Source organism: Dictyostelium purpureum (assembly GCF_000190715.1).
Source record: "Dictyostelium purpureum unplaced genomic scaffold DICPUscaffold_5, whole genome shotgun sequence".
NCBI lineage: Eukaryota > Evosea > Eumycetozoa > Dictyosteliales > Dictyosteliaceae > Dictyostelium > Dictyostelium purpureum.
The window spans coordinates 52,794-63,030 of NW_003519342.1; the positions used below are offsets into that span (position 1 = coordinate 52,794).

The 10,237-nt window shown below is 24.1% G+C and overlaps 5 protein-coding genes across 5 annotated transcripts; 4 read left to right on the forward strand and 1 right to left on the reverse strand.

Moving 5' to 3' along the window:
* Positions 1-204: 204 nt before the first annotated feature.
* DICPUDRAFT_146910 (uncharacterized protein) lies at positions 205-2,588 on the forward strand (the record flags this gene model as incomplete). Its single annotated transcript, XM_003283216.1, has 2 exons — positions 205-354; positions 489-2,588. 2 exons carry the CDS (start codon positions 205-207, stop codon positions 2,586-2,588), a joined length of 2,250 nt encoding a protein of 749 aa, XP_003283264.1.
* A 1,118-nt stretch (positions 2,589-3,706) lies between these two features.
* DICPUDRAFT_52137 (uncharacterized protein) lies at positions 3,707-4,548 on the forward strand. Its single transcript, XM_003283217.1, has 2 exons — positions 3,707-3,993; positions 4,074-4,548. Exons 1-2 carry the CDS (start codon positions 3,949-3,951, stop codon positions 4,497-4,499), a joined length of 471 nt encoding a protein of 156 aa, XP_003283265.1. The 5' UTR covers positions 3,707-3,948; the 3' UTR covers positions 4,500-4,548.
* Positions 4,549-4,661: 113 nt separating this feature from the next.
* DICPUDRAFT_96310 (uncharacterized protein) lies at positions 4,662-5,868 on the reverse strand (the record flags this gene model as incomplete). The annotated part of the gene is made up of 1 exon (XM_003283231.1): positions 4,662-5,868. The coding sequence occupies one exon, from the start codon at positions 5,866-5,868 to the stop codon at positions 4,717-4,719; it is 1,152 nt and encodes a 383-aa protein (XP_003283279.1). The 3' UTR covers positions 4,662-4,716.
* Positions 5,869-6,416: 548 nt separating this feature from the next.
* On the forward strand, positions 6,417-8,190 carry DICPUDRAFT_44676 (uncharacterized protein). The gene is made up of 5 exons (XM_003283218.1): positions 6,417-6,550; positions 6,632-6,905; positions 6,974-7,407; positions 7,476-7,784; positions 7,860-8,190. Exons 1-5 carry the CDS (start codon positions 6,421-6,423, stop codon positions 8,102-8,104), a joined length of 1,392 nt encoding a protein of 463 aa, XP_003283266.1. The 5' UTR covers positions 6,417-6,420; the 3' UTR covers positions 8,105-8,190.
* Positions 8,191-8,488: 298 nt separating this feature from the next.
* Positions 8,489-9,860, forward strand: DICPUDRAFT_25523 (uncharacterized protein; the record flags this gene model as incomplete). Its single annotated transcript, XM_003283219.1, has 4 exons — positions 8,489-8,599; positions 8,880-9,065; positions 9,249-9,379; positions 9,488-9,860. 4 exons carry the CDS (start codon positions 8,489-8,491, stop codon positions 9,858-9,860), a joined length of 801 nt encoding a protein of 266 aa, XP_003283267.1.
* Positions 9,861-10,237: the final 377 nt, after the last annotated feature.

Sequence of the window (10,237 nt, forward strand, 5' to 3'; positions counted from 1 at the left end):
TTCCATTCCCTAATTCTCAAGAGATTCTTTTTTTTTGTTTCAAACAAAAAAAAATGAAAAAAAATTATAATGGTTTTTGATAACCAAGATAAGCAATTTCTTTAAAACCAAAAAAAAAAAAAAAAAAAAAATTGTAATGTTTTTTACTATATATTCTAAATTTTTTTTTTTTTATTATTATATAAATAAAAATACATTATAAAAATGAATATATTATTTTCTTGTATATTAATTATAATTTTCATCTTTAATATTTTATCTTTCAATTTTGCAAATAGTTCAATTTTACAATCACAAATAAGTTTAAGATATATAAACTTTAAAACTAATAATGGAATATATAAAACCAATAGTGTAAATATTTCTTTTTATTTTTATTTATTTTTTTAAAAGCTAAAATTTTAATTTTTTTCTTTTTTTCTTTTTTTCTTTTTTTTTTATTTTATTTTTTCGTTTTTCATTTTTCATTTTTCTTTTTTTTTATAAAGAGTTTTTATATTGTTGACTATGATAAACACTTAATAAAATCCAATGATTCAATAAATTGGGAATATTGTATAATAGATAATAAAAATAATAGTAAAATTAGTGTAGATTTAATATATTCACAAAATAATAATGATAATATATTAATAATAACGAAATTAAATTCATCAAGTTCAATTGTTTCAGTTTCAAATGATGGTGAAAGTTGGGTTCAAAATATATTAAGTAATATTACCTTTGATGGTATTTCACCACACCATACTATACCAAATTTATTAATTGGATGGAGTAATATTTTTTTACCATCAAAAGATAGTTGGTGTCAGTTCTATTCAAGTACCGATATGGGTATAACTTGGAACTCTATAAATAATAATTCAATAACACAGTGTAATATAGTTTGGGAAGAAAAGAAGCCAGAGTTTTATGGTATTCATAACAACGATGAAAAACTAAATCCAAAAAATAACATAGTTTATAAATATAATGTTAATAATAATAGTATGGTTCAACTATTCAATAATGCCACAGATTTAACATATACTGAAAATTTTATATATTTTAAAATAAATAGAACAGTATATTATAAATCAAGAAAAAATAATATTAAAAATGATTATGAAGGTTTTATCCCGGTGATTATCAATGAAAGAGACCCCAGTGTAATGGAGCTTTCAATTTTGGGTGATTCAATTGATTCGCTTTATATATCGGATAGCCTAATGGTTGGTAGATTTAACTTTTACGTTTTAAATACCGAAGGTTCCGTCACATTTAATGTTAACAATATTACACATAACGAAATATCTTTTGAAGAAATAAAAAGCTTTACAAACTCATTTATATTAAAAATTTATAGTTCAACACCTCCAATGGAGGTTTTCAATTTTAAATTAAATAATGTGGGAACAGAATGGTCAAGATTAGTTTCAAAAAATAGCCAAGTGGAAGATTACTTCCCAAACCCAATTAAAATGATATCTGATGCACAAATTCCAGGGTTAGTTATTATGTATGCAAATAATGATACTGTCACCAATTCAATTTACCCATCATCTCCAATAGGTGTTTTTATTTCCGACAATTTTAGCAATTGGAGTCCATTGTTAAATGAATCATATACTGATGGCCAATTGCCAATTATTAGTGTAGGTGGGTTTGGCTCGTGTATTGTAATTTCACACCATGATGGAAATCAAAGAAAACTAAGTTATACATTTGACCAAGGCAAAACCCTCAATTCTATCGAAATGGACAACGATAATATAGAAATCGTATCGATTTTCAACTCTGACTTTAATAGTTGCAAATTCCTTGTAAATGACGAAACTGACTCAACATACTCTATTGATTTAACACCTGTTCTTCCAGAGGTATGCAAAGAAGATCAATTAAATTATTTCAGTAGCTCCTGCTCGTTAGGTAAAATGACTCAATACTATACTGTTAAAAATGGTGAGGGTTGTTACTTGGATAAATCACCCATTCTATCAACAACCTCTTGCGAATGTTCTTATGAAGATTTCAAATGTGAAGACAACTACGAATTGGAATATGATCAAAATACAATAAATGACTTAACTGGTACAAATAAAACCAATTCTCAATATAAATTTGGATGCACCCCAAAATCTAATAAGAAATCATGTAAAGACGGTGAATGGTACTTTGAAACCAAAGGATATAAATTAATTCAAGGTACTCAATGTGAAGGAGGTTTATTAAATTCAACATTATCAGTACCTGAATATATGCAATGTAATAATTTCATAAACCCAGAATCAAATGAATTATCTTCATCTTCATCTTCTAAATATTTAATTAAAAATGGAATGGTTGTTTTTTCATCCATTACACTTGCTTCAACATTATCAATATCATTAATATTATTTGCAATTCATAAAAGAAAAGAAATTAAAAAAAAAATATTTAATAGATCAAATGATATAAAGAATGGAAATGAACTATTATTATTTGATGATGAAGAATATCAATTGGAAAATAAAAATAAAAATAAAAATAATAATCATAATCATAATAATAATTACATCAAAAACAATATTACAGATAATATGAATAACAATTTAAATGAAGACACATAATGAAAGTTTTTTAATTTCACTTTCAGATTTAAATAACCTTTACAAATAATAAAACAATAAAAGAATATATATTTTGTTTTAAATTTATTTTTAATTTAATTTTTTTGTATTATTTAAAATCACAATTATTTTTGTTATATTCAACAATTTAACAAAATATACAATTAATAAAGCTTATTAAGTATATATTGATGCCTTATAATATTCTTTAAATGGTTTGGCTGATTGAAACAAATTAATTCTCTTTCGCCAGTTGAAAAACATGCAAAACATGGAACTGATTAAATAGAAGGTGTGTGTTTAATGAAATTTTTTTTTTTTTTTTTTTTTTTTTTTTTTTTTTTTTTTTTTTTTTTTTTTTTTTTGATTATTATTTTTTTTCACCGAAAGACCGATTTGTTTGGGGAAAAGAAAACTACTATGAAGAAAAAAATAATTGGGGGGTAAAGATGTGAAAGCCCCCATGGATCGAGGGGACTTTTTGTGGGGGGGGGAGAAACATGTTCGCGCCAAAAAAAAAAAAAAAAAAAAATAAAAATTTTTTTTTAAATTTTTTTTTAAATAAATTTTTTTGGTTTTTTAAAAAACACAAATTTTTTTTTTTTTTTTTCCCATTTTCCCAAAATTCCCATTTTAAAAGGTTTTTAGGGGAAATTGGGGCCCCTTAAAATTTTTTTAAAGGGGGGGGGGGGGGGAAAAAAAAAATTTTTTTTTTTTCCCCGGGGGAAAACCCCCCAAACCGGGGGGGGGTTTAAAAGGGGGGGGGGGGGTAAAAAAAAATTTTTTTTTTTTTTTTTTTTTTTTTTTTTTTTTTTTTTTTTTTTTTTTTTTTTTTTTTTTTTTTTTTTTTATTTCCATATAGTTTTTTTTATTTGATAAAATAAATATTTATATAAATATTATAATTTTGGTTTAAAAATTTTAATATCTATACTAAATAAATGTTATCATTATTTTGGGATGTAAAAACTTATAAATTCAAAAAAAAAATAAAAAAAATATTTCTAATTTTTTTTATTTTTTTTTTTAAATTTTTCATTTTAAAAACACACAAATTTAAATTAATAAAAAAAAAAACTTTTTATTTTTATTTTTTTAAATTTAATTTACACACCCAATTTGTTTTATTAAAACATTTACACACATAATAATAAATTAACTGATTATAAAGAAATATTAATATTAATATATAATAAATTTATTTTTTGTTTAATTATAATCAATAATAAAAATAATAATAATCACATAAACCATTTGTTCTAAACGAATAATAGTTTAGTTTTTTTACTCATCACCAAAAATAAATAAATAAAATAAAATAAAATAAAGTTTTAAATATAAATATAATATAAATATAAAAATGCAAAAAGCTATTAAATATTTACCAGCTTTAGCAGGTATTTTGGTATGTTTTAAATTTATCTTATGATGACAATAATAATGACGATGGCTAACCTCTATTTATAATGATTGTATTAATTATAGTTTGGAGTTGCATGGTTCTTTTGGATAGATGGCCATGTTTATGAAAATACATATAATAGAAGACATCCAGATGCTGAGGGACCACGTATTCAATGGGTATTTTATTTACCAGGTATTTTTTCAACAGTTGGCATGGTTATGGCAAATATTGTAGATTTATCAGCATTATCTAATGGATCATTTTTAGAAGATGGCGGTGCAACTAAAGTTCGTATTTGGTTATTTGTTAGTTTTGCCATTAATTTTGGTTGTATTGCCGCTGCAGTTTGGATTATGGCCGCTCTCTTTATGCCACCACACAATTCAATTTCTTCTGCTCAATGGCCTGGTATTGCAATTACAGTTCAAAATGTTTTAATTTTTATAAGTTCACTTTTATTGGTATATAAAAGATCACGTAATGATGATGAATTCCAATCATTTTAAATAATTAAACAACTGCCTTTAAATATACATATACACTTTTACCATATACATATTTTAATGTTTAAAATAGTAGTTTTAATAAAATAAAAATAAAAATAAAAATAAAAATAAAACAAAAATAAAAATAAAAATAACAACATAATGTTATTGATTGTAAAGATTATACATGAATATTTTTTTTTTTCTTTAATTTTTTATTATTTATAGTATAACAATTTTATTCGTCTTGGCTATCGGCATCTTGCTCCTCTTCATTTTCTTTATCATCATTATCATTATCATTATCATCGTTATCTTGGCTATTGTCGCTAGTATCTCTTTCTTTTGTTAACTTATCACATAATGATAGCAATTGGCAAATTTCGTCAGTTGTTAAATCACCTTTATAATCTTTGAGATCATCTCTTGATTTTGATTGACCTATTTTAACTTGAGCTTTTAACTTGTCTATGGCTGCTGCGGTGGAACCAATGATGTTTTTAATTGAGACACTATCTTTACCGGCCAATGCTAATTTAACGGTCATGTAGTGTTTACCTTTTTTAACTTTATCTGGTAATCTTAAGTAACGGTAGTCTCCGCCAATAAAATACTCTTGACCTTTTTTATAACGCTTAAAAGTTAAACCTACTCTACCGCATGATAAAATATTATTTGGTGCTACTACTTTTGGTAATACGAGTTTTGGTTGCTCTTTTTCTACCTCTGAACGTAATTTCATATAAAGTAATGGATTCTCTGATTGGAATATAGATCTACCATTATCTTGTACAAATGATGCGACATCTTTTGAGTTTGTTAATTTTAAAATATTATCGACACAAAGTGATGGACCATCGATGATTGATTGATCGCTCAATTTTTGAACTGATCTAATTAAAATACCACCATATGCACCATTGTCGTCTTTACTTGCGCCATCACCACTTCCACAACCAAAAGTAATATCCATACCCTTAAAAGAACCGCCTTTATATCCTGCACCATTTGTTCTATGGAAATACCAAGTGCCTCTTTCTCGTTGCATTGAGTCTCCGTGGGTAAATTCATCGACGTGATTGTACCCATTAAAATAAAATTCAATTTCTACCAACATATGCTCTTTGCCATTAATAAAAATTACAACATTATTTAATAACTGATATGCAATCTCTGATAACCATTCTTTAACTTCATTGGCTTTTAAATTCTTTATATTGTCATGCGAAAGTATCTTGAAAATTTCTTCTTTACTTTTGTCATCGGCTTTACCACTTGAATTAGTTTCTGTTTTTTTAACTTTATTATTGGTATCTGTGGTTGATTCGGTTTCAGTGTCGCTTCCACTGTTATTTTCTTCGATTTTATCACTTTTTCTTTTTAATGCCATTATTTTAAAAACTATAAAAAATTTAAAAATAAAAAAAAGTTTTTTTTTAAATATTTAAAAATAAAAAAAAGTTTTTTTTTAAATATTTAAAAAAAAAACTTTTTGAATTTTTTAAAAATATCTGTATTTCCAATCATTTTAGTTTCATACTTTTTTTTTTTTACAGAAATTACAATATTATATAAATAAATAAATTTCTTCAAAAAAAAAAAAAAAAAAAAAATAATAAAAGTGTGTGGGTGGGTTACAATATATAAAATAACACCCATGCCGCGAATTTTTTTACCCCTTAAATAATCGTTGTTAAATTATTCGATTTTTGTATTATGAAAAGTTGTTGTTGTTGGGGGGGATTGTGTAGTAAAAAAACAAATTATTCACACAAAAATATTATTCTATTTTTTTTTCAAAAAAAAAAGAAAATTATATAAAAAATAATTTACAATGTTTTTTATTTATATTTTTTTTTTTTAATAGAATAATACATATGAATTTATTCTTATTAATTAATAATCATCATAATAAAATATATAATAACAAAGTTACGAAAATATGTTTATAAAAAGTAGATATAATAAAATATCGAGTTTATTAATAATATTGTTCTATTTTATAATAAATACCGAGTGTCAGCAACTAAATAAAGATGATATAGACAACTATTTTAAAAACTATCCATTTGGTAAATATTTTAATTTTATATTTATTGTGTTAAAAAAAAAAAAAAAAAAGTATTATTAAAATATAAATTTTTTTTTTAAAGGTGTTAGATCGAATAATGGGGTGTATGTTAAATATGCACAAGTACCAGCAAATGGTACTATATTGGGGTTTTCTAAAAATGGTAGTGCTGATTTTCCACCAATTGATTTACTACCTGGTTCTTATTTAAATAATTTTACAGGAATTGTAGAGGATCATTTAGGCCCAGATGGTAGACCAGTTTATACTGGTGGTGATTCGCCATACATTGTAAATGATCCAAACACTGGTCAAAACGTTACATTGGTTCATAATTCAACTACTTTTTATGAATGGTAAGTTATTACAGGTATTTTTTTTTTTTTTTAAAAAAAACTATTAAATTAAAATATATTTTTTTTAGGTTTCACAGTGTTCAATGTGTAAACTATCCAACCAATGCATCTTTATATTTAGCTCAGAACCCTCAAGAGTTTGTATTAATACCACAAAACTATTCTTACCCCTATGGAACAAAACAAGATCCCTTACCCTATTTCCAAAACCCAACATATCAAATAAGTGTATTGGCACAAGGTAGAAATAATGTTGATCCCCACATTTCGATTATTACAAATTGGCTTTGTTTTTTTTTTATCGATAATGTAAAGCAAACAGGTGTCTTTTTGGAGGGTCCCGGTAATGAAGATGTTTATTATTATGACTATAGCGAGCCATTCGTAGAAGGAAAATCATTAAAAATTGATTTATTCTGTGCATCAAGATACACTGGTGATAATGGTATTATAGATATCAGTTTTTATAATACATTCCAAAACTTTACATGTGGTAATCTTGGTAAGTAACCATTACTAAAAGCTTTATTGTAAATATCATATACAACTCTAACACTGTATTTAATTTAGATTCATGTGGAGTATGTGGATTTAATGAAACATGCGGTTGCAATAAAGGACCAATTTCAGGGTGTTCACGTGCAAATGAAGAGTGCCAAACTTGCAGCTATATTAATGATTGTGGTTATGTTCAAAATGACAGTCCATTGTGCCAAACTGTAATGTGTACAAATAATCAAACATGTGTAATAGAACCAATTTCATGCGATGATGGTAATCCATGCACTGAAGATTCTTGCTCTAATCTTGAAGGTTGCGTCAATGAACTATGTCCATCTGATAACCTATGTTTAAACGGCACTTGCATCAGCGGTGAATGTAAATATGATAATATTTGCCCAACCCCCTCACCAACACCTTTTATAATCACACCAACCCCCACTCCACGTACAGTAACACCATGTCAATTCTACAAATGTGGATCCAACCAAATATGTGTAGAAGATTTTTCATCAGATCAAATTAATGGTGTCCCCAAATGTGTCCATAAAAAAAGAGACTGCATGGATTGCAATGATTTAGACTGTCCATTTCAAAACCTGTATTGCAAATATATTGAAATTTACGAAAGCAATAATTGTAATGGTCACTGCAAAGATAAATATTCATGTTGTAATTACCAACCTGTTTGTTTTTAAAACAATACAAAAAATTAAAAAAAAAAAAAAAAAAAATTAAAAAATAAAATTCTTGATTACGCAGTATAATCATTGGATTAAGATATAAACATTTAATAATCAATTTGGAAATGTTTTTTTTTTTTTTTTTTTTTTTTAATTTTTTTAAAAATTCAATTTTTAAAACTCATTTTTATTTATTAATATAAATATTTAATATATTATTATTTTTATTATTTTTTCATTTTTTTTTAATTTTTTTTTAATTTTTTTTTAATTTTTTCAAATTTTTTTTTTTTTTCATTTTTTTTTATTTTTAAATTTTTAACTCTCGAATTAAAAAATTATATTTTTTTATAAACCACACACATTTATATCATATTATTTAAACAAATAAAATAAATCATGGTACATCTATTATCAAACACTTATTACTTTTATTATATGCCAAAAAGACCCAAGACCATGAATGATTATTTAGCAGGTCTTCAATGTATATCTGGTCCAATTAAAACTGTAAGTTTTAAAACAATATAAGATAACAAATAATTTAAAAAAAAAAAAAAAAAAAGAAAAAGAAAAAGAAAAAAAAAGAAAGAAAGAAAAGAAAAGAAAAGAAAAGAAAAGAAAAGAAAAGAAAAGAAAAGAAAAGAAAAGAAAAGAAAAAAAGAAAAACCATTATAGCTATAAAAAAAATATCAATAATTTAATAATGCAATTAATTGTTTTACTAATTAATAATAAACATATAATAATTAAAATAATTAAAATAATAAAAATTAAAATATAATTTTAGGTTGAAGATTTTTGGAGTTATTATAGCCATATGATCAGACCAGTTGATGAATTCTCACAATTAAGTGATATTTATTTTTTTAAAGAAGGTATTAAACCAATTTGGGAAGATGCAGAAAATAGAGACGGCGGTAAATTTGTTGTAAAAACAAGAAGGAATTACACATCAAAATGGTGGGAAGATTTGGTAACTATCTTTTATTTATTTATTTATAATGAAGATCATTATATTAACGGTTTTTTTTTTTTTGATTGTTTCATAAAAATTTTTTTTTTTTTTTTTTAATTTTTTTTTTGTTGATCGTCCATCTTGGTTCTCGTCTTTTTTTCAAATAATAATATTTTACATCATGTAATTTTTAAAATACAGTTATTAGCATTTATTGGAGAACAAGTAGATGATGTTGAAAATATTAATGGAATCGTTATTTCATTTAGAGCAAATGATAATAATTTAATTGGTATTTGGAATAAAAATAGCGAAGATAATGAAAAATTATTGTAAGTACAATAGAACAACACCTACAACAGAATAACCACAGCAGTAGCAGTAACAATAACAACAATATAGATTTGGAATATTAATTAATTAATTATTTTATATTATAGGGTCAGTTTAAAGCATTTATTTAAAATAGATAAATTGGATTACAAACCACATTTTGGTAGAATCTTAAAAGAGGAAGTTTTTCAAAATAATAAAAATGAAAATAATAGTAATAGTGGATCAATGGGTAGCAGTGGTTTATTAAGTGACAGCGGAAATGTTTCACTCGATGCTCCATCTCCAGATACTTTTGATTTCATGAAACCTTCTTCACTTAATAGTATTTCTTCACCAACAAACACACCATTCCAACCTTATCTTCCATTTGGACAACCATCATCATCTTCATCATCATCGTCATCATCACAACCATCACAACCACACAGTTTCTTTAGTTTTAATAATTTGGATTTTAACATAACAAAGCAAAATTAAATAATTTAAAAAAAATTAACTTATAGTATTCATAATAGATATAGCAACAATATAGCACAGGTTTCAAATAATAAATAATAAATAAATAATAAATAATTAATAATAATATATGATAAATTTTTTTATCTATCAACACAAAAACAAAACTTTATAATCTTCATAATCTATTATAATACACAAATCTTTTTTATAATAATAACAATACTAATTATAGAATTTGTAAATAAATAAAATAAATCAATAAATCAATTTAATTATTATTCTAAAAACATAATTTATTTTCATACTATTTTTTTTTTTTTTTTTTTTTTTGAACATTATCTCTTTTTTCTATTTTTTTTTTATTTTTAGTTTTTTTCTTTTTTTGTGTTTTCAAT